General features: G+C 48.0%; 1 protein-coding gene across 1 annotated transcript in view; it reads right to left on the bottom strand.

Moving 5' to 3' along the window:
• The window catches only part of B4GALNT3 (beta-1,4-N-acetyl-galactosaminyltransferase 3), a 70,613-nt gene extending 46,793 nt beyond the window's left edge, over positions 1-23,820 (bottom strand). The window contains exon 1 of the mRNA XM_065035618.1: positions 23,534-23,820. Within this exon, the coding sequence (XP_064891690.1) occupies positions 23,534-23,678 (145 nt within the window). The 5' untranslated portion in view covers positions 23,679-23,820. The remainder of the gene's footprint in view (positions 1-23,533) is intronic.
• Between the last annotated feature and the right edge of the window lie 1,051 nt (positions 23,821-24,871).

The raw sequence follows: 24,871 nt of genomic DNA, 5'->3' as shown, positions 1-24,871 counted from the left end.
AAGTACAGCACATGCACTGTACCTCCCTGTGCAGGAAATAAAAGCCTTACATAGGAATTTAGTAATGAGCAGATTAGACCATTGGTTCATCCCATCAGATAGTCTACTTTTGACCACTGGCCAACTTCTGATGTTTAAAAGGCAGAAGAAAACAACCTTCAAAAGTACTTTTAGCCGTATCACTTTACAAAGGAGAAAAAAAAATGTCCTCGTGACCTATGCAAACAGGCAGCTTATGCCCTGCAGCACAAATTGTGATTACTCGTCTCTTACCATACCACACATAGTTGCAAATGTTATTATTAGTCATAAAATTATCCAGCCCTTGAAAAAAAAAAAGTCCAGCCACACTACTTGCATCACTGGTTCCTGCAGCACTGAATTAACTAGGCTGAAATTACCCTGCACATACATGATACCTATTCTACAAATAATGCTTTTTAATTTAATGGTGTAATTCCCTTATGCTATGGGGCAGAAGGAAACCAAGAAACTTAATTCATTTCTAGAGCCACTTTTAATTCTGCTGTAGGATCAGCTTTAACCCTTCTCTTTTCATGGCAAAAATCCCCCCCAGAAATATATGTATAGATGGACACCTTACACAAGTAAATCCTGCCACAAGTAAATCTCCTCTGCCTCAGCCACCTTTGCCGTTCCTTCCCTTGGTTCTTCTCAGATCTCATGTCATCCCTGAGCACTGAAGTACACTGAGCTTTTGCTCCAGACAAAAGTGTCTGGGTTCAAAGGAACGTCGGAGCTCAGTTGTGCCTGTTTATGTTCTCTTCAATTTTTAAAACAAAACTGCTCTGGACCACGTTGGCTTCAACCCAATAGGAGTCCTTCCACTGACTTCTGTGGGCTCAGATCCAGCCCTTGGTCCTCACTCACGTTTTGATTAGCTGCAGCAAGCAAGGCAGACAGCTTTGTTGCTTAGCCAATTTTTACTATGCAGCCCAGCGAGTAATTCCTGGGTTGCTCACCCTCCTGAGTAGCCCCCTGTGTGACAAGTTTTGAAAGTAGCTCACTTGGATTTTTCAGTTTCAGGTAGACGGTGTTTGGTTTCACTGTGTCCATTCCAGACAACTCTGGTAACTCAGAGGGATCCAGTTATGCAGATGACGAATGTATTGGTTTGACCATATCAGATCTCATACTAGCCTGAATTTAATTAGCTCCTTATGGCCTGGTTTTGATCTCAGAAACACTGTGGTAAATCTGGAGTAACTCCTCTGTGCAGCAGAGTTTTGAGAACACTGTTTGGCCCCTTAAGTAAAGTTCTGACCTTCTTTATGCTTCTGTGAGGGCTGATCAGTAAGTGGCCATGAGAGCAGCTCCAGGAAAAACCAGACTTCCAGGGCCCAGCTTTCAAACCAGGTTTGAAAAATCCAGGTGTCCCAAAACAAGCAAGTTTGTCCATGTCAAGTGGGGCACTCCTTGCAGTCAGGACCTGGCCACAGCATCATACGCTCCCCTCCCGTAGGAACTCTTTGGGGAAATCCAGGCATTTCAGCCTGGCTTGACAACAGCGCAAAGGACAGGGGGATAAAGGGTGTCCTGCTGTGGAGTAGCTGAAGTTAGATGCAGCCAAGGGATGTCACTCCTCATAGGTTCAATTAATTACTAGCATGTACGTGAGGACCTCAGCAGAGGTTCAGCTGCTTACATCAGAGCTGTGCTTGCCTCACAGCACCCATGAGCAGCTCCCTGCACCTTCTTATCCTTGCAGCTCATGACACTGCCAAATGCTGCTGCAATGTAGACATCTTCCGGCCACTCCAGTGCTGTCTTCACACAAACACCCAAAAAGAGTGCGCTGCTTGACTGTTACCAACATCCTTGTGCACCACAAATAGCCTGGCTGAGGTCTGGGCCTGCTGAAGATCTGGAAACTACATTAGGTTCTTGGAAGAAACTGAGGGCATTTGGCTGCTCATATAGGAAATACACTTGTACAAACACGCTTGCAGACAGTTCCTCACCAGCTCCCCATCCCAAAAGGGGTGCCAGGGGTTAGTTCATCCACCTCGGGGACAGCGCTGACCTGCTGCCTCTATCCCCAGTCATAGCCTTTTCCATTACACACTAATCCTGACTGCTCTGCTGTTGTTTCCTTGGATGTTTATCTGTAATCCTAATGCTCATGCTCCAGCTATTTCCAGATCTCTGGTCCTCCTGTGTCTTGCTCCTTTTGCAGCTCTTCCAGGAGACACAGTTCCAGCCTTCTCCTCAGTGACTTCCCTCTCAACACTGTGAGCAATTTCACTTAAGACTTGTATCACCTATAGCTATTTCCCCCAAACCGTGAAACCCAGAACCTGAGGGAACGTCAGGAAGATATGCCAGGGGAGGTTCAGGTTGGACACTAGGAAAAGGTTCTTCCCCCAGAGGGTGGTGGAGCACTGGAACAGGCTCCCCAGGGAGGTGTCACGGCCCCAAGCCTGACAGTGTTCAAGAAGAGACTGGACAAGCCCTCAGACACATGGTGTGAACTGTGGGGTTGTCATATGCAGGGAGAGGAGTTGCACTTGATGATCCTTTTGGGTCCTTTCCAGCTCAGGACATTCTATGATTCTATGCAACTCCAACAGCAGGAGCCTGAAACATCTGAATGCAGGTCTCATTCAAATTAACCAGCACTGAAATACTCTTACTAGGCCTGCATAGTGTACAGGCATGATTTAGCAGGTCTCGTGGTCTGTGCTAGCAGCAGCCAAATGTACCCCAGGGGAAGGAAAGAGCTCCATTCTGCTTTATCAGCCACCTTCCCTTCACACAAGGCTCTGAAGAATCAGCTGCAGTAAGCTGCATCTTGCACCACATGAGGTCAACAGATTTTTGCCATTGATCTCCAGGAGAAAAGCATTTGGCTCACATCTTTTTGCTGAAGAATAAGCATAGGTGCCTGGAAATTCATAAATATGATGGTTTATGCTGGCACCCTGTCTGGTTGTAACCCTTTCTCACATCAGTCCTTCTTGATTACCCAGTTTCTTCCTCCACCATTGCCAGATCCCCAATTAAAGCACTCAGGATTGTTACTGAGTCCCTGTAGACCTTTGCCCAGCTGCATTGTGGCACACGTAATGAGTTGCGCAGGTGAGCTATATGGCAATGTACCTCTGAGATCCTGCTCCTTACTGCCACTAGTAGCCCATAGCTGCTCAAAGAGGTTTCTAGGAGCTGCTTGCACAACAAAGAAGCCCAGATGTCCTGACAGAGCCAACACTTGCCCTCCGACTGAAGAGATGGATAAAAGCAACCACACACATGTGGCCAGGACTAAATGTCCTAAATTGTGACACTGCCCATGTGATTGTTATGTGTGACAGGAGCAGCTCAATTCCATGTGCAGCTGACCTGGGAGCCAGCTCCATCCAAGACAAGTTGAGTGGGAACAGTGGCAAACCAAACTGGGGACTGGATAAGAGCAGGTGACAGTGGTCTTGTGGAAACAAAGTTTACTATTCACTGCAGTTCTCTCTGGGTCATTAGGAGACCTAGGTAAGTCCCCAGAGACCAGCAGCAACCCACTCTGAGCCAGGGGGGTGTCTGGGTTCTGGATTCATCCTCCTTATTTTCCTATAGCCACCCAACCTCAGCCAGCATCACCCCTTTCACATCCAGTTCCCTTGGCCATGACCTCTCAGCAGCACCTCCGGTCAATGGCAGAGGGGTTTTGACATTGTGCATTTTGATAGATTCACAAGCATCCTTATTTCTTTTTGTCCTCAATTCCTAAAGCTAAATTTCTGAGGCAAGGCAGAAAAGGTCCATGAGCTGGAGCTAGGAGAAGGCAGAAAGGCTCCCTGTGACACCGTGCTCTTGGGAGACAGCACAGTCTTCCCTGGCAAGCAGAGAGGCACCACACAGTAATTGGTGCCAATTCCCCACACTGACCTTCTCATCAAAGCCTTCCTGCAGGAGAGCCACTGAGCCAGGCACCGATGGGCTGTGCTGGGATGGGAAACCTGGCCAATGCCACCGAGCACGTGGGTTGTCAAGGAGACCCCTTGCACAAGCTGCCTTCAGATGCTGACAAGGCAGATCTGGCCCTCTCACGTGCATCGGTGAGGCAGAAGGACACAATTTGATTATGAAGTTTGATGTAGAAGAACAGGGAAAATTTGTTACAGGGTTGAAATTTCAAGATCCGTACAGGCTGCCTTGGTGCTGCTTGTGTGCTGCTGTGTTAACCTCTAAGAAGGTCCTGCAGTGATAGGACAACTAGTAATAACATCTGTTACCTTGGCTAATGGGAGCATAAACAAGACCCTCAGAATTTAAGAATGATTTCTCAGAATTTTAAGCTTTCTTTTTTCCCCAGAAAAAATATTCTTTTCATCTTAGTGAGCTACAAGTGACAACTCTTTGCTCCAGGATCTCTGCCTGATGAGATGTAATAGTTTCTTTGCGTTTTCTTTATGAAGGTGCCCAACACCTTCAGGTACTTGCATACCTGCCAGCATTTGAACACTAAAGAAACATCCGGAGAGAGAAACAGAAAGATCTTGCAGCTCTGATTAAACAAAACGAAATTAAGAAAGCCTTTGTAAAACAACTGAAGAATGAACAGGACGCTGAAAAAGAATATGGGTACACTCCCATGGGTACAAGCTCTAAATATACACGTCTCCAAGTACTTTTCTGGTCTGCAGAGGCACATATGTGAGGCAGAAAGACCCAAGGTGGGAAGACCAAGGAATTCTGCAGGCCAAGGAGAGTAAAAGCCATGAGTGAGCTGCACCGAGTAGCTTAGGGGGCCACAAAAAAAAACAAACAAAAAACAAAACAAAACAAAAAGCAAATGACAGTATATTGCAAATACTGCAAATACCTTGCTTGCATTGTGCTGTGCTCTCCTAGGGGCACAGAGCTCGCTCTCTCTTCTAGCTCTGCTACTTTAGCCAAGTTAGTTCACTGCAGCTGAAACACGTCATGGTGCAAACAGGCACATGCCTTGGTAGCCACGTGTAGATGAGGTTCTTAGGAACGTGGTTTAGAGGTGGACTTGGCAGCACTAGGTTAATGCTTGGACTCGTCAATCTTAAAGGTCTTTTCCAACCAAAACAATTATATTATTCTGTGACTAGAGAGAGACACCTGTGAAGAGAAGGAGGCGTGTGACAGCAGAGGGGACCGCTGGTCTGTGTTCAGATGCGCTGGCAGAGCAGTGCTGGAGGAGGCTGCGATTCCCCTCAACAGCACATGGACCAAGTCGGTGAGGAGTCAGCGTGGGATACTGTCAGAATTTGAAATGGAAATGCACGGTTGCAACCCTAGAAAGGAAACTTGCAAGGGCCATGGCCATCTCATGTCTTATTTATCCCAGGATCTGACCTACCACATTAGTGAACATTGCTCTGCACCTTAAAGGACAGCAGAAGGAAAAAACATGGTAATATATAGCAAGTTGTGGAGTCCCAGGAGCTTGGCAGGAGAGAGCAATGCTTTCAAATTTATGAAAACACGCAGGGTAACACTATGAAAGAACACTAAGTAGGCGAGGTGAGCAACATGCAGGTACTCGCATGCTGGGGTGGACAGGTATGTAGGAAGATGAGTGAATACATGGGGAGCACATCTACATGCCCAGAGAGGAGCATGAAGCTGTGAGATGAGGCGAGTGGACAGCCTCAGAGATTAAGCCAGATATGGAGCCTTTTGGTGGGAGGAGAGATGTTTTGCGGGGAGCGGCAGAGCGATGCGGGGATCTGGGTGTGCCTCCATGACAATGTGGGTGGGGAAGCTAAGGGGTGAGGAAAACTAGCACCGCAGCCTATAGGAGTATGTGCTGCAGGCATCGATGTACACACTGGGGTCATCCAGGTGCAGCTGGCTTCCCCAGGCAGGGAGCAGGTACAGAAATGGCAGCACACATCTGTGATGTGCCTGCATATGGACAATGATTCCTTAGGGCACTTTTATGTGGGAGATGACAGCATCTGTTTTATTAGACAAATACTATTTACTGAAGTCTCTTGCTTCTGGCACTTTCACTGCAAGAGTATCCTACCAAGAGAGGATCCTGGGCACGAGGAAAGACAACAAGAGAGACGCTGTGTCAACAAGGGAACAACACTGGCAAGAGCTCATTTAACAGTGCCCGAAACCACTTGCTCCTCTGGTTGACAGCAAGTGCAGAACGCAGCCTGTGTCACTCAGTGTTTAAACACAGCATCCAAGCCTGTGATCTCAAGAATCCCAACCTGAGTCTTAACATTAACCCTCAAGTTAAATCATCACAGTAGAGTGTAATTAAGTGTCCTGCACCCTGGTTCTTTACAAAGGAAACCACTGCAGCCTGCAACGCTTTTATGTAGAATAATAAAGCTGGCATAGAAGACATGCCGCCAGTCTACAAAACACTGCACTGGGCTTTGTCAGCAGGTTGTTTAAGAGCAGCAGCATGCTGCATAGCTGCTGAAACCCTCACCTCCACCACACACCACAGTTCCCTCAAGCTTGGAGGGAGGAAAGAGCAGCTGCAACCAGGTATTCATTACAGACCAGCTCCATGAAGGCGACCTTGGGTCAATGAAGTGCATGTAAAATTGCCCCAGCACTAGTCCAGCTGTCTGACATGCAAAGGAACTCAGCATCAAATTCCTTGGCCACCTGAAGCAACACAAAGTGCAGGTGCTGCAATTCTTCTGCTGGGAAATAATCGTTCTTACTCCACAGCAAACAGGTTTGGTTAGATGTGCTCAACAAACATGAAGAGCAAAGGTGCCTTCAGAGCACACGACACTTAAAATGCGCTATCGTGAGACTATCTTAGCACACGATGCAAAATTAGGTTAGACCTTTATTTTCTTGGGAGATTCAATTGCCAGCTTCTGAACTCTGGGTTGATTTGGTAGTACTTGGAGCACACACAGACCCTCTATCTGTGGAAAATGCTGCACGAGAAAATGCCTTTAGAACCTGAGATACACACACCTGCAGAGAGTAAAGTTACAGCCATTTCTTTACAAAGCTACAGATCCAGACAGTACTATCACACGTATTTCAAATAATAATTTTTAAAATTGGGATTATTTAGATAAGAAGGCAAAGATAAGCACACAGGGATTTGTACATTTCATTTAAGCCATATAGTGAGATCACAAATCTCAACAGACATAACTGGTAAAATCCAAAAGCATGGAAGAAAACCCCTAACCTACATGCCTGTAACTGTACAGATGTACCTACTACAATGATAAGAAAAAGCACCCAATGCCATGACTCATCCTTGGAGTAGAGCAGCTCTGCTGGAACTGCCAAAGTGGCCAGGCCTGGACATCTGAGCAGGCCAGGCCTGAGCCTCTGCTGCCAGCACAAGGGGTGGCTCAAATCCTTTTGTATCACCATCACCACCTCCTTTTTTTTTTTTCTTTTTTCTTTTACTTGAACATGCCTGCTCTGGGAGACCCCCCATGCCCTGCCCAGTTTGAGGACCAGCCCAGTATCATTCACCAAAGCTGTTCTCCCTCCGGGGGCCTCTGCCCTCAGCCAAGCAATGTAGGAAGTCCCACCCTCCTGAAAAAAGCTTTCCAGTAACTTAAGCCTTAATCTGTCTTTGCACCATATTACTCAGCAACAGAGAAATACACCTAGATCTAACACCATGGGATATGGGTCACAGCTGCAAAAGGCATATTTCCCCATATAACTTATATTTTTGCCTTTGTTTACCCATGCAAAAAATACCTTGATGTCCTTCACATAAGTACACTCTTAATTCTACCTCTGGCATGGAAAAGGAAGTGGAAGCCAGGAACAAAGTTGAAAGTTTTTTTTCCTTTACTCCAGCGGAATGAAACCACAGAGCGGTGCTGGCGGGAAGGAGGCACCTGTGTCTGGAGCTGGGATGTGAGCCAGGACAGACCCTACCAGTACCTCACCTGCTCCAGTTCCTGGGGCTCTCTCCTTTCTGTATGCCTAATGTGATGGAGACCTGGCAGACGGTGAGCACACATCTGCTGTACGCACCTCCAGACATAAACAGAGAGGCCACTTGCCAAGTATAGTTGATCGAATCTATAAGACACAGCTGATGCAGCCATGCTAGCTGCCCTTGTTTCTCTGCTGTTTGTAGGAAAAGGGGAATTCCACCTCCTTTTCAGCAGGAACAGTTGTCAGGCTGATCATGAACACCTTCTCTGCTTTTTTGTTCTTCTTCCTGCAGCTGGCCCAGCTTTGCCCACAAGCAGTGCCCACCAACTCTTGCTGAAAAAAGCCCAGAAATGTCAATGCAAACCGTGTTTGCGTTTACTCTGACCTTTATTAGGCCATCAAGGGGTAAGCATTTTGCTCCAACACCCCCACGGTGCCCGTCAGGCTGCCTCCTCCTGAGCTATCAGGACCAAAAGCGTGCAAAACCCCCAGCAGTTCTCTCGGCAACGGTCGCAGTTTGCCCTTGTGCTGCTCTTGCACGTACTACAGATGGGTCTTTCCAAAGGCCATAGATAAAAGGAACAGGGTTTAGGGACCGTGTCCCCACATCAGCTGCATCCTACCATCCATCTCTTGCCTTGGGCTGTGCAATTCAGACAAGTGCAATGAATAGGAAAGGTCAGAGGTGAGACTTGTATTCTGAGGGCCCAGATGAGTTCCTGCCACTGCATTACACGCACTAGCAAAGTTGTTTCTCAGAAGACAGGGTAGCAGCATGCCTGGGGCAGCCAAAACAGGACTGTACCAGCAGGGCAGGCCGGGTCCATCAGAATAGTCAATAATGAAATAACATGCCTTCCTGTTGCACTGAAGTCATTTCGAGCCAAATTAATGCTTTTCCATTCACAGACATCAAGTATTTCAAAAGGATAAATAACAAATATTATATCATCAATATCTTTGCTACAGAGGCTAATTAATTGTGGCACGGGATGCTGAAGCAGCTTGTTCTGAAGCCTCGGTTGCTCCAAGGCAGAGAAAGGCATGGCATGCATCCCCATTTGTACAAATTTATGCTGTAACCACAACCTCTTCTGGAGCCCGCCCTATAATAGAGAGTGAACAAGTGCTCATTTAGGGTGGGCAGCTACTGGGGGCAGCGAAATCTTCAGCAGCTTGTTCTGTCGGGGTGGGAGCGGTGAATACACACGAGTTTTCTTACAGCAGCCAAACCCCACATCTGCCCAGAAAACCTCTCCCTAAGGAGGGAGACGCCTGCAGCTTTGAAGACATCCAGGGAGAATCAGGATTTCCTACCATGTCCCAAGATGATCCTGGCAATGCCCTACTCTCCCCACTGCTTCAGCGTCCCCCGAGCACCCTCCATCAGGGCATCCCCACCCCTTGCAATGAGACCCTCAAGAAGGCAGCAGGCACACTGGGTGCTCTGCAGAGGAAGATTTAAGACTGTTTTCCTCTTTCCTTCCCCAGGCTCAGCTTGGGTCAGACGCAGCATTTGGCAAGAGAAGAGCTCCCTGCTAATTTTAGTCTCCAGCTCTCCACCCAGGCAGTGGCAGCAGCTCAACCGCTATGGAAAGCTGGGCAGCAGGGAGGTGAGGGCTGGGAGACGCTGCCTTCAAACGGCCCATGTGCTGACAGCTAAATATAAACCAGTGGCGGGCAGGGGCCAGATGTGCTGGCTTGGGCTGAAGCAAATCCTTACCCCATTGCCCAGAGACAGAGCAAAGAAATTGCAGGTCCCCAGGGGATCTGCTCCAAGACCCAGGCAGTGCTCGCAGGACTCGCTTTCTGCCCAGAGGGATAATTTAGGCTGCAAACTCGCAATAGGATCCTACTTGTTTTACATATTTTTGGACAGATCTGGAGTTGGTGAGAGCTTAGGTCAAGAGAGGTTCTCCTTCCCTTCTACTCTGGCCTGGTGAGACCACACCTGGAATATTGTGTCCAGTTTTGAGCCTGTCAGTTCCAGAAGGACAGGGAACTGCTGGAGAGAGTCCAGTGCAGGGCAACAAAGATGATGAAGGGAGTGGAGCTTCTCCCTTATGAGGAAAGGCTGAGGGAGCTGGGTCTCTTTAGCCTGGAGAAGAAGAGACTGAGGGGTGACCTCATTAATGTTTATAAATATATCAAGAATGAGTGTTGTGAGGATGGAGCCAGCCTCTTCTCAGTGACAACCAATGATAGGACAAGGGGCAATGAGTATAAACTGGAACACAGGAGGTTCCAGTTAAATACGAGAAGAAACTTCTCAGTGAGGGTAACAGAACACTGGAACAGGCTGCCCATGGGGGTTGTGGAGTCTCCTTCTCTGGAGATGTTCAAAACCCACCTGGACACCTTCCCGTGTAGCCTCATCTAGGTGTTCCTGCTCCGGCAGGGGGACTGGACTAGGTGATCTTTTGAGGTCCCTTTCAATCCCTAACATTCTGTGATTCTGTGGTGCACCTCAGAGACCAGTGTGCCATCCCGAGCAAGCACCACCACTCGTACAAGAGCCTGGTCTGGCTCCTTCCCATAATGGCCCCTTCGCCACCATACTGCCTACTACAAAATGGTTACTTGGGATGAGATGCCCTCTCTGCTGGGCTGATAGCTGCAAAATCGCAGTCTCTGCTGTGACAGTCGGTGCTTGGAGTGGGAGTCAAGTGGGGTGAGTTTTCCCTGGACCTCCACGCAAACTTGCCCTGGTTCCATCAAGCAAAGCCTGTTCTGCCATCCAAGACAAATACCCCAACAAGGGCATGGCAAAGAAGGGAGAAAGGGAGCCCTGGGGGTTATGAAAGGAGCAGAGGTAGCATGAACCTCAGCAAATACAGAGAGTTTCCAGATTAAATGCTACCCAACCGTGGACCATAGGACTATGCACAAACCAAGCATCTTTTCTTTGATTTTCACTGTACCTAAAGGGACTTTACACACTTCGTAAATAAAAAGGGACACGTGAAAAATTCCTGACTGCATAAGCAAAACCTTTTTCTACAGAAACAACTGGCAAAGTACTGAGCGTTTGCTAGACACCCAGGACAAAACAGGTAACCACACTCTGCAAATCAAGCAGAGCAGCTGCAGGACTGAGCACAATGCTCTACACAGGCAAACCAGATGTCTTGGCAGACACCAACTACAGTAAAAAGCTACCGTGGTACTAATTTTCAAGGCAACAAACACCCTTATGACACCAAATACGTTCTTAACCATTTCAGTAGAGCTGCTTATGGTCCCTACCAGCTTCTATAATTATCCCTGCATTTTCCTTCACCCCTTTTAGGAGTCTGAGTGGTTTATTCTGTGCTCTGACACCTTTCTACATCTCCTCTCTTTCTGATCTCTACACCTGAGACTGTCGGTTCCAGTCTCTCTGCTCCATTGAAATTTCAATTATTTGCTTCTAATTTAGCTTTCAGTGCCTTCCCCCTTACGACTTTTTAATGGTCATTGGCATTTTCCAATCACTCTGCTTCAACACTCCTCTTCCTATGCCCCATTTTTGGCTGCTTCCTACTTTTGTAAAATAATCCATGTGGTCTGTATGCCCAAACGCTGCCTTTTCTGCTTGTCTTGTCTTTAATTTTTATTTATTTCTGTTTCTCCATGAGTTGCAAGACCTGCTGAAATATTTCTTTCCATCCCTTGATGTGACTATGTCAAATATCTAATTCAAACACAGAGTTACAAGAAAAATGTGAAAACAGAATTTACAAAGGATCTAAGTTAAGGAAAAGACCCAACTAAACATGCCATTTGAGAAACACAGAGCTTTTGGACAAAGCCCTCAAGAGAGAATACTGGAAGACCCAGAGTTAACTGGCAAAGCAATTACAGTTTGCAAAGCAAAGGAAGTCAGCCGCATGGCTGGAGCTGATGGAATGCAGACAGCGATCAGACAGTGCAGACACACTGAAATAATACTGGCCAGACTGAGGCAGGGGGACAGTGGGAGTTCAAAGAGGGAGTGAATCCTCCCTTACCCCACCAGCACACACAAAAGACCCTCTTCCCCACTGCAGCAAGCGGTGCGAGTCAGTTGGATGCACCTGGAAACACCCTGCAAGGAACGGTGGCATGTTCAGAGGAATCAGAAGTGCAGAGCGCAACCACAGGGCAGCAGCAGCATTAGCATCATCAGGAGTTTTTCAGAGGAACAGCAGGAGCACAGAGGAGAGCTCAGCGAGGCGGAGGCATTTATTAGCCGCAGACTAGATACAGGTGAGACCACCATGCCAGCAACAGAGAAACTGCCAATGGTTGAAAAGGCACTGGCAGGAAAATAAAATTAAATTCAGGCTGAAAGCTGGTGATCTTAGCTCTGCTACTGGAGCAGGTGAACTGCATGGATAAGAAAATACACATGATCAGCTACAGCCAGTAACTATGGAGGAAGGAAAACACCCATTAGCAAGGTTAAAGTCTGTCAAACCCTGGTCTCACAAAGCGTGTCAAATTCCCTGAAGAGGCAGGAGACCAAAACAGCAGAGACAGAATTAGAATGCAACTATCCAGGGATAAATAAACTCCCAAGATAGCACAAGCCGGAGCAGTACAACTGTCCTTCAACTCACACACCTGAAAAAGCTCTTCCTGCCCTGAGGAAGCGGCTGCATAAGAGCTGCACTGAGAATGGCTCTGGGAACTGGTGACAGAGCTGGAGCAGTCCAGGCACCTGGGCAGAAAGAGGTGATGAAGCTGCCCCTGCCATGCTGCTCCTCCCACAAAACCTGATTGCTTAGGCCCTGAAGAATTAATCCCCTCTATAAAGAAGGTTATGCCTCTTCCAGGAGAGAAGAATGATGGCCAATACCAAACCACTTCTGGTGCTTGAAGTGCTCACAGCTGGTGATCTGGCCCACACATGGAGACAAACCACGTGTCAATTTGGCAAAACTCTTTTTCCACAGACCACCAGTTGGGCCGTGGTTAGCATTGATGCTCTTTCTAGGACCCACATGAACTTTGATCCACGCAGACTTTTCACTTGGGGCAGGGGAACAGCCCTAGAGGATCATCACCTGAGGCTTGGGAAAAGCTAGACCTGCTGGGTTTAAGTAAAAGGATCTACATAACCTCCATAGCAAAAAGAAAAATAAGAATTGAAAGGTGAAATGGTTGGCAACAGTAATGCTGAGGCTGCTGTGAGGGTGCATATCTCAAAATCAGTGGGAAGGGACACAACAATTCTTGGAATAGAGAATTATATCAGGCAAATTAAAAATGCTTGAGAAAATGGCCTTTAGAGCTAAAGCATCCTACAGGCACAGGGCTTGAGTTTCAACTGAGAAACTGGAAAAGAAATTATGCAGACCACCACAAAAATGCAGGGGAACCAAGTGCAGCAGCACATTACACATTACACAGACTCATAGAGTGGTTTTGTGGGAAGGAACATTTAAAGATCACCTACTCCAACCCCCCACTAGATCAGGTTGCTCAGAGCCCCATCCAGCCCGGCCTTGAATGTCTCCAGGGATGGGGCATCTACTGCCTCTCTGAACAACCTGTGCCAGTGTTTCACCACCCAGATGACAAGAGACAGTTCCCTCAGCCTGCCCTCATGTGTCCTGGCCCCTCACCATCTGGACATCCCTGGGCTGGGCCCACACACCAGTGTCCTTCCTGAACTGGAGAGACCAGGAGGGGACACAGGAATCCAGATGCAGTCACCAAAGTACCAAATAACAGAGGAAAACATTTTTACTGTTCTTTTTCTTGTTTTATCGTTGGCAATTAAAAACAATTTAAAAAACAATATTGAAAAGAACTCCTAATGAAGCAGCTAGAAGGGACCTTAACACTGAAGACCAGCACTTCTTCCAGGCAGAACTGCAGGCTCCTTCTGCTCCACAGGAACAGCTGTCCCTCTGACTTCTTCGCTTCATCTGTTGCTATTCTTTGGGCACTGCCACAGAGGGTCTGCCTTCATCTTCAACCACCCATCAGGCAGCCTTCTCATCCTCAGACTGCAGAAAGCCCACCTCCAGGCCCCAGGGACCTTGGAGGTCCTCTGAAGAACAACAACTGTCACACAGATGCCAGGTTATTGGGATGGCCAGGCATGGAGGCTGGGCCTTCCTGTGATACCACTGCTGTGGAGTAATGGAGGGGACCCCTGGCACCATGCAGTGGTGCCAGATGAGCTGTGCTGGAGGTGAATCCACTTCCAGCAGTTCTTCTTGGTCTTTGGGTGGATTCACTTCCATGGGCTCCAGGCCATCAACCACATCAGCAATGGCCATCACCACAATGCAGCTAATGGTGTCCCCGCTCTGATGTTGCCTCCTCTTCCTCCACATCTCCTGCAACCACCTATCTGCTTTCCCATGCAAATGCAGGCAGCCACTAGCCTTGCAGCTGTGGCATCTCTTTCTTCCTATCATCCTTGGAACCTGAGGACCTCTAAGCTCAGTGAATTGTGGGCCAGCTGCCAGGATGCCTGTGTTTATAGCGCCCAGAACAGAAGGCAGTGAGGTGGCTCATGACATCAGGAGGCTACTGTGCTGGCAACACATGTGGCCAAAGATGGCTGTTCTGGGAGCTGGTGGTTGTGTAGCCTGAAAGATGCCCTACCGTGTGAAAAGAAAGAGGGTCAGGGGGGCTAAGGGCCCCTTCCCTGGGGACTGGTCCCCTGCGCCATTCTGCTGCCCCTTGGGCACAGTGACTGCCATCCACTTCTCCTCACATGCCCGAGACTACAGCTTCCTCCTTATCCCACACCCAGGGTCCCCTGGATGAAATGGTAACCACAGCATTCCAGAAGAGTTGAGGGTCCTCAGTGATCACCTGCTGACCTGGCTCCCTGCAAGTGACTCAGCCCCCCATGCTCAATAGTGGCTGCGAGGGGGTGAAGCATCCAGACATCCCACCAGCAGGACAGGGAGGCTCAGCCAGCCTGTACAAATTGTCACACCACTCCATGAAGTTGTTGATGGCCAAGTGTAGCGTGGGTCCTTCATTCCTGCCCCCTGGCCCTGGAACATGAAGAGATGCCATCTCCTTGGCATGGAGCCCCAAGGGGAGGACAGAGCCTGGTGCTCCTCAGACTGCTGTGCTGGCACAACGCAAGTTGTCTATTAGAGGCCACCGAGGGAGGCCCATGAGGCCTTGAGGTGGCAGGGTTTCTTTCCACACCAAGGTTCACCTTTGCTCTTTTCTCTAGTTTTAAGGACAAACCTTTTCAATACACGCTTTTTCCCCCTCTAATAAGAAAAGGGCAACATATGACCTGGGAAAGACTCTAATAATGCATTCATTCTCAACACCTTGGCTCGGGTGTTATTTTGAATTTCTGAGTAGATGAAACTACTCCCTCCTATTGGTATGAGAGTACAGACTATGGGTTAGAATTGCTGTTCACAAAATTTCCTCTGAAATAGGCATGCATTGGTGTTTCAAGACACAGCAATTGCAAAATGAGACTTCTTATATTTACCCCTTATGTTAGGCAGACAATTTAGTTTCAAGGTACACCTCTGGAAAGTATAGTTTAGTCAGGTTTGATAGGAAAACTTGGTACATGGTTGATTTATTTTGCATTTTTTGGTTGAAAACAAAGCCCTCCCAACTGGCCTGCTTACAACAAAAGATGGACCTGTGGCAGCTAATGCCGAGTGAGCTGCCACAGCAGGTAATTGAGGCCATTAATACAAGGTGGTCTGGACAGAGTATTCTCAGCCCATTATAAATCTTGTTCTGCACCTTATATGGAGTTAATAGCACCCAGACATGACTACTGCAATTTTACAGAAAATAACATTACAAAACATAAATAAAACTAATTTAGGAAGTGAAGTATTTACAAGAAGGGTTGGAGATATCTTAACTAGGCTCAAATGAACGGCAGCACTGAGGAAGCTGTCAGAGTTGCCAACACCAAATATACCGGCCAAGTCAAACAGCCCACGCTAATGACATGGAAATAAGTGGCCTCTTGAAGGAAGGAAGAAACAGATTTCTTTAGAATGGCAGGAAAAAATACACATGTCATTAATGTAGATTATCCTCACTTCAAGAGAGCTCCACCAGGCAGTTCTTCAGCCTAACAGGCAATGATGCAGATAAAACATTTTTACTGGTAAATAGGATATAACAGTATCTGACAATGAACTACGCTGTACTGTGTGTGAATTTACACAATTTCAGTGAAACACAGGCTTCCGGATAAGCCTACTAGTTCCTAATACTCACAGTCCAGAGGGCTAGTGGAAAATAAAAAGACAAAACATGGCTGTTATGGAAGGCCACACAGACAAGTCTCTGGTCTGTATTTAGTGTTTTTACATGACTGAGTAGCACTGGCTGTCAGTTACTCATATTTGGCTCAACTGGGAAAAACAAGAAACAAACAAACAAAATGAAAAACTACAAACCAAGACTATTTAGACTGTCTGAAATCAACATTAAGGTCACTGAGATGGAAACCGGGACATGAGTGATGCAAAGACCTCGGACTTACCGTTTGCATCTCTGATGGAAAATAGTGACACAGAAAAGCGAGAATAGCACAAGATGTAATACTTTTGCTATGTAAAGGTACCAGAAAAACCTATAATGTAAAGTAATAGGTGACAGCTTTTTCACTTTCTAAGAATAAGGGGATAAAAAGCCACATAGACCTCTTTTCCTCTCAAAAAAAATCACAAATGGGAAATAGTCACAGAATGCTGAAATAACTGAGCCTTAGGAAATGGTAAAATCAGAATTAGTGACCTTTTGAGAGGGGCACTGATGCTTCAGGGGGACTCCCAGCTCCATCCAACCATCTTTAGATTGTCTGAAGTGATTCAACATCTCAAAGTCTAACTGAATCTCATTATTCAGTGTAGTTGATTTAAAATCTTTATTATGCTGGCTTGAATTATTGTTCTAAGGTGTCTCTGGAGAAGGTTGATTTACTTAACAGCAATGTTGTCCCAGACCATCTTAACATCTCAAAACACAGGGGACTCTCTCCAGACCAGGAATATCAAAGCCTTTGCGTTTTGGCATGGGAAATTCTACTCAGGAAAACTGAATTACAGAGGAGCTCTGGTCAAGATCCCAGTGTATTTTGGTTTGGCTGATTACACACACAGACTGTGAATTTCTAACATCATAAAAAGCCTAAGGACCTGGTTAACATCTGTTTCCACCCAAGGCATTACATGGATCTTTCTTAAATCTCACACCACATCTAAATAAGACAGCTTATTTCCTTTTCTGGAAAGCCCTCCCCAGCTATTACCACAAGCCTGAAAAAAGCAATTGGATTGGGAAGGGACTGGAAAAGGGAACATCAATAAACAGCAAGAACAGATAGGATGGGGAAACTCAAAGCACAAGAAAATATATAACGCCATCAGTTGTTGAGGCTATTGTTGTAAGCGCTGGAGCAAGAACCCCATCATCACTCTGTTCCACACTGCCATGACCGACAAGGCAACCTCTGTCTTCAGGAAAACATCCTGCCTTTTACCATATTGCAGATGTTGGTAATTCCAAACTGCCAGATGAAAGATGATGTCCATCACCTCTCCCAGTGCCACTCTTCCTTCACATCTGCCTGAACTTGCAGGCGAGAGAAGTCAGAGCCTTCACGCTACTATACCACACGCAGAAACGCCTCTCCAGAAGACAACAGCATTCCTCTGCCAGCCTCACGGTGCAGAGGAGACGCGCAGGAGGGCACCACTCCGCTCCCTGAGATCAGAGTCATCCTAAACCAGTCTGATTTAAGACAGGAGGGTGTGGTGCAGGAATACACATTGTGTTGGCACACCACTACACAAATCTGTCACAGGTAACATGTATACATAAAGGGATGGCGCAAGGGTTTATTTATAATGATAATATGTAATCTCTGCAAATGGTTTGTGGATCTTCTGGGGCCAGACAAACCGCAGGCCAGGTTCCAAGAAAACACGCACAGTTCTCAGTGAGCAGGTACCCAGGCTCTCAGTGTTGCTCTGCAAAAAGGCTATTTAAGAGTCAAACCTGACTTAAAGAGGTGAAGAGAGCCAAGGTTCACAAGTTACCTGTAGTACATGCCCCAGCAGCAGTGAAAGGATACGCTGGCCCAGGACGTGTATGGCATAGCGAGCATGAGGTCCAGACATCCCCCGGCTGCTGTGTCAATGAACCGCACAACCAAGCTAGAGTATGATCCAAATTGCTCTCAGTGGCCCTGGCTTCTCTGCCGAGTCTGTGATAGTGACACGTGCTGTGAATATGGGCCTGGGGATGTCAGCTCACTTAACATATGCCAACATAGAGCAAGTTGTGAGAGCACTTCTGATCGCTCTCTAAGGAGACTAAGCTGACCACATGGAAGTGAAAAAAAAACTGTCCCACCTGCAGTGCCCATCCTTCTCCCACAGCTATGGCAGCCCACAATTGTCCTCCAGGGAATGATGTTGCTTGGCACAGGTCCCTGTGAAAGAAGGTCTCACTGGTGTCTTCAAAAGCACAGAAATATCATATGCAAATTTCATGGTCTAGATGTTCCCCTGCTGTCAACACTTTTCTTGAAGTCAGGATGAGGTGCTTTGGGAGTGATACCTAATTTAACTTTTCCACTGGCTTAACAGTTTCCACAAGGATGAAATAGATACTTCAGCCAGCACTGGAGAGCTACAGGGTCCAATCTCTCCCCATGGACACTCAGTAACCTTCAGTGCAATTAGCTATGCAGAAGAGCAATACTGTGCATGTACAGGCAAGTAACCTTGCGTGTGAGCGATTGCAAAAGTCAGCCCGTGTGCATGTAAATGAATCTGCATATGTAGGTGTGCTCACCCTTACGCACGGACACTTCCAAGGGTGCCTGGAGAAGGAAGTCCATGCATTACATTGAATGAGCAACTCCAGCCTTCTGCCAGCTACATTTCTCATACAAACACAGGCATCTGCCTGTTCACACCAACACTTGGCCCAGCTTTTAAGCAACTCACGCTGCTTTGTAGTACCCTGGATTCTTGCAGATCGGAGAGCTCACTAAGGTGGGAGGGTAAGAAACTAATTTTCTGAGGAAGGAAAGGGACTCTAACGATGTAAATACTGGGGTGGTGGAAGTCTTGCCAGAAAGACTTTTTTTATTCACACATCTCCATAGTTTCTCCTGAGTCTCTCCTATTTTCCACTTCAGAGAGGGGGACTGCATGCTATCGAGTTAAGAAAGCAGCAGTCTGAGACACTAGAAGTGAGACAGAAACCACTTGTCACAATCCAAGACAGGAAGACACTCCCAGTGTTATTTACATGCAACAATAAAATGTGGTGGAACAGGGGTCGGTTGAAGCAGCTGGGACAGGCATATTAAAGGCGTGTCCCCCAATCCCTTGTTCCTGCTAACTGCACCTCCCAGCAATCTAGTCTAAGCACACCCTGCTTGTGCCTGGATCAGTGTGATGCTCACACCTGCAATAAAGGAAATTAGTGCAAGTGATTTATAGCCTCCCGAGATACCATGGTATTTGCAGCAGAAAAAAAAAAAAAAGAGTGTGTGGACAGCAACGGCTGGGAATGACCTCACCTCCAAGTTTCTTCAGGGATCGAGATTCGCTTTTACTATGTTGACACAAGGTTTTAAAGCAAAGGGGGATCATTGCATATCGTTCCTTGCCTGCAAGCACAGCTTGCTGACACCAGCCTTGCTCCCTCAGAGTCACACCTTTCTGCATGGTGGGGTGAGATGAGGCATTGCTGGGTATAGAAGAGAAAACCAGAGGCTGCAGGAGGAGGTACTTGACCCAGCAGCCTTTCCATCCAAAGAGAGCATCGCAGCAGCTCTGGGAAGAGGCAGCGTCTTAGGATGGGGGTCTTCCATGAGGAAGACCTGCCCCTGCCCTTGCCCCTTCCAGCCGCGCTGCCAAGCCAAGGGCATTACAGCACCCAAGGTGGGGTGCAGGACTCGCTCTCCAGACCTGGCCACTCAGTGATTTACTGGTATTTTCTCCCTCCTCAACACCCCGTTAACCCTTGAAATAAGAAAGTTTCCCATCTCCAGCATTCATGTCCAGCAGCAAAGTGTGCTGTGTAGCAGCTAGCAAAGATGAGACAAATATTTCTGCTGGAGAGCCCGCTCCACAGAGGTTAGTGGCTGTCAGCAGCAGGAGTGAACAGACCATCTCCAACTCCTCAGGTTTCTTGGCAGGATGGCAGTGTCCTGCCTGTTACTACTTGTTTTGGATGACAACAGGCCACATTTCATTTGAGGAGAGTTGTGCCCATCTTCAACTCACATCAGCTTGTTTTTCTTCACTCAGCTGTAAACATGTTCAAGATTCCTATAAATACCTATTGGGCAGCAGACCAGCAAAATATGCTCAAAAGGAAAAAGGCAAGGCCTACAATAACGACAGGAACAGCAACACAGAAACAGACAACATGTCTGCCAGTAAGGCTCCCTGGGAAGAACATACAGGAATAACCTGATGTAATCACATCACAATAACTTTTTTTTTTGACATGACCAACTGCCCATTTCAGCATCATCTTCAAAGAAAAGCTATACCTCATATCACTCATGAGAGCCCATACTGTCATCTGTCCCTGTCCAGCTGAAAATGTCTGTCCCTGACAGCTAGAAAATGGCCCAGATCAACTTACGCACACATGAATCCCAACCCATGGGGTATACTGAGCATGAATTCTGCACCTCAGTCTGGTCCCTCAACCTTTGACTTTAACGTTACAACAAAATGAACCTCATAGCCAGAGACTCTCCCAGCCATACTGTGACGCAGCGCCATGGAAGCCAATGGGTACTGATGATTCCAGCATATTCTCCTAGGCCCTTTATTCTCTTTCATCCAAACTTAGTTATATGCTTAACTTTGTTGCGCAGCAGAGCTGCACAGACAGCAAGGGAGGACAGTCAGGGCCTCAATTTTTAAGCATCACTTAATCAAACACCCACAACCAGGCCATCTAACATTTGCTTTCTCTGATCTGGTGAGGGAAGAGAAGGAGAGGAGCATAAAGCTGGGGAGGAAACCATTGTGCCTGAAAACTTGCTCTAAGGTGTTGACCCAGGAGCAGATGTGGAAGAGGCGCATCACAGTGGCTTGTGCTCCATCCCACGCATGGCTGAGAGAAAAGGGAATATTTTCTATGATTCCTTACAGCCTTGCAGGAGGAGAACTCACCTCTCTGGAAAGAGAAAACATACTTGGCTTTCCATACACAGTCTGTTCCGCAATGCCTTTTAGGGAGGTAAGAAGAAAGCTCTGTTACGGACATAGGAGATGGAAACAGCGATCTCCTGCAGGTCTCCTTCCAAGCCCAGCAGCTCTTCAGCTTTCTGGCTCCAATGGAAAAAGCCTCATAGCTTTTTGCCCAGAAAAATTACCCAATAAACAGCCTTTGTATTTTATCATTAATAATTGTCAAGGCTGTTGCATCAGAAAAGTTGAGGTGGTAGCTCTTGGTTGGTCCCAGGTGTGACTTACGTACAGTAGGATTCCCACTTGGGATATGTGATGGAAAACAATGCAGAAATGAGAGGGGGAAAGTATTAATTGCTCTGAGAGTCACTCCTTCCTACACCAGCTCCCTGGAGTTTCTGGGAAGAGTCACCATGAGGAGTCACAAACACAGGCGCCCCAGTCCCCAGAGGAGAAAACATGACTTACTTCTAACAGCCAAAAGAAAACAAATACTACTTGTCTTTCATTCCGACTCCTGATTTCTCTTAAAACAAAACAGGCTTTTAGAGGTACTGGGGCAAGAGGAAGGGTGGGGAGGGTCACAGATTAATCTTTCTCCGGTTAGCAGGTTCCAGGATCCTGGCTGCAAGACCAGGAAAACACAACGCCAAGTGCTCGGCACACCCACAGCGCCTCGGCTCTCCGGGCACAGCGACTCCTGCTCTGAGATGCTGCAGAGCCGTGGGGAGCTGCCTGGCAGAGGGTTTCACCCTTCCACCCTTTCCAGCAGCGTTTCAATGCCTTTCACATGCACTGAGCAGCAGTATCTCTGGTGGTGGATTTGGGAGAGCCTGGACTTTTATATAACTGAACTTTAATATAATTATTTTCCTCATCTTCTCTTTTAGTTGGTAGTGGCTGTAGTCATGTCGCTGTTTCCAGTTTCAGTCTTAAAACAGAATTACTTCTGTGACAGAGATGTAAAAATAACCCTGTCTACAAGCAAAGAGTAAAAATCCCATTCATAAGAAAAGTTGTTAGCTCCAGCACATCCCTTCTGTCCTCGTGCTCTCTGCCCCTTTCTCTCATCCTCCTGCTCTGCGTTGCTGGCAGCAAAAGGACTGTCAGCTGCATGGCTCTGAACACCTGACTCAGCCCTTTCTCCTTATAACCACTATTTTAAATATCTCTGAGTGGTTTGTTTTCTTCCTTGCTGCACTTGCACAAGTCATCTATATGCCTCTACAGTCTTCTCTAAGGATCTTTGGGGAGTATTGGCAGAGCGGCAATACAGTAAGAGGCTTGGCTAGCTTGCATGAGAGGTGTAACACAAAGTAGATCTGTAGTGCAACCCATCTTCTCATGTCCCAGCCAATTCCACCAGGCATGAAAAACAGATTATAACTAGAGGATTTATCCTAGCCAGAGAAATCAGATCTCTTACACTATTGCAAAAGTAAATATGCATTTTTAACCTTGGCATCCCATATAATACAGAACAAATGGACAAGCTGAAGTCCTGTAATGGACTTTGTGGGAGCAGGCATTCATAGAGCTCCTTGCACAGTTTGTGCACAGCTTTAAGGCTGAAACCAAGCTCACTCCTGGGAGCAAGAATCAGAGGATTTATAATGTAAAGTGAAGGGACTAAGATGCTGAAAAGCGTTAATAGTTAAATGCTCATATGTATTTGAGAAACTACTACCAAATTAGACCAGCACCAAGCACTGATATTATTTTTAAAACAGCAGCAACACCACTGTAGGTTTTTCTTAAAAAGATTTGGGCTGTTTAAAACTTTCTTGTAACTGTGAAAGAGAAGAGAAGCATAAAACCCCACATGACACTGATAGAAATAAATGCTCCTCTACTTTGTAAGAGAAGAAGCTAATCACACTTTGTACATGCCCTGATGTACTCCTAAAAGTTTGCACAAAATGAACCCGTTATTAGGCGGGTGTTGCACATCTCCAGGGTATGCATTCCCTCCTCCTTTGCATACACTTCTCTCATCAAAGCGATATTCAAAGCATCTTCGCTTCCTTCCAGGTTAGCACCAGAGCACCAAGAATATGAGTCGGCTCAAAGCCCTGACTCCGGGCTCTGCAATTCCAGCAAGGTCACGTTTTGATAGGTCTCCTGACAGAAACGAGGGCGAGAGCCGAGAACCTAAGGCAGAACAGCAAAACCCCTCAACACATACCTCCTTCCCGCAGAACAGAGGCCACCTCCGACCCCGAGAGCTCCGCAGGGAGGGGGGTCCCCGCTCACCGGCAGCGCTCCGCCGCTGCAGCGGGCCGCGCTCGCCCCCTCTTCCCGGTCAGCCTGGAAACCGGAGCGCTGCACCGGACTACCGAGCGGGACGGAGCGCCTAGGAGAGCCCAGCACCGCGCTGGGCTGCGAGGGACGGGACGGGACGGGACGGGACGGGACGGGACGGGACGGGACCCCCCCCCTCCCCACCTTCCCCTTCCTTTTCCCTTTCCCCTCCCCTGGCGCCCCGCGGGATAACTCACTGCGGTCCGGAGGAGCCCCGCCGCCGTCCACCGCCACCAGCTCCAGGTAGGCGGCCCAAAGCCCCAGGGCCAGGGCGCCCATGGCCAGCAGCAGCCGCCGCAGCAGCCGCCGCCGCCGCAGCCGCGCCAGCAGCCGGCCCCGCATGGCGCCGCTCAGGGCGCCCAGCCACCGCCGCTACCCCGGGGCATGTTCCCGCCGCACCGCACGGTACGGCACAGTACCGCACGGCACAGCACGGCCGCTTCCGACTCCCCCCCTCCTTTACGGGGCGGGCCCAGGTGCGGGGCGGTGCCGCGCCCCCGCGGGGGCAGCTCCCGGGCGGGCTCTGCCACCGCCCCCCGCACCTGCCTCCGCCCCGCGGGGGGCCGGGCCGGGGGCTCCGCGGCAGGGCTGCCCCCGTCACCCTCCCCCTGCCCGATCTAGGGGCTGGCGGCAACGGGACCGGGGGCCGGAGCCGTCCCGGTCTGGGCCCGTGAATCCCTCCGGGGAGACGGCGGGAGATGGTGACTCCACTGCGCGGAGGGAAGCAGGACGAGAGTGGGGCGATTCGCATCTGCAGTTACACACAGCTGAATCCATTTTTAAGTGGCTTTTGCATGGTGCAACAAGTGTGTTTACCTCAAAGTGCTTTTTTCAATCAGGGGGAGCAGGACTCATAAGGTGTACAAATCTGCTTTCTGAAGCAGCTGACTAGATGCGATGTTACGCTGTTTGGACCCAACAGAGGGAGGATGTTGGAGACCCCCATGAAGACCAGGGCCTTCCTTGGGTGGACTCAATGTTTCATTTCACATCTCGAGCACACTTTTGAATTACTCTCCCAGACATCTCTCTCATGCTGTTGGTTTGGTTTACATTGGCAAACAGTCTTGGAGGACGCAAACCAGATACCTCCTGGGTGAAACTAAACTGGCAGATGCTCCCTGGGATGCATGTAATGTACCCAGCTGGGGAGCTACTCCAGAATAACACTTTCCAAAAGTGTACAGTGTGGGTGTTGGGCCATTTGCATCAGTCGTTTCCCTCCACAGCAGCCCTGCTCTTGCACAGATGCATCCATTCAACCATGAAGAGAAACCCTCAGGCTGATGTTAATTTTTAAAATGCATGCAACAAGGACCTTTTTTGGAGGGTCCAGCTTCCTTTCACAGCAGCCTTCTGAAGTGGGAGGCTGTGCAAAAGGATGCTGGTCATTATTTAGCCTTAGAAAATGTGCCAAAGGCCTTTTAAATGGAGGGCCACAGAAGAGCAGTGTGAGTCCCAGCAAGGACACGATGACATTGGGAGGGTGCTGACACCCCAAGTGTTGCACAGCTTGGGAGCAGGAGCAGCATCTG

This window comes from Columba livia, chromosome 1, assembly GCF_036013475.1.
Source record: "Columba livia isolate bColLiv1 breed racing homer chromosome 1, bColLiv1.pat.W.v2, whole genome shotgun sequence".
Classification (NCBI taxonomy): domain Eukaryota; kingdom Metazoa; phylum Chordata; class Aves; order Columbiformes; family Columbidae; genus Columba; species Columba livia.
The sequence above is the reverse complement of the archived record's forward strand: the minus strand, read 5'-3'. Positions and strand labels throughout refer to the sequence as shown.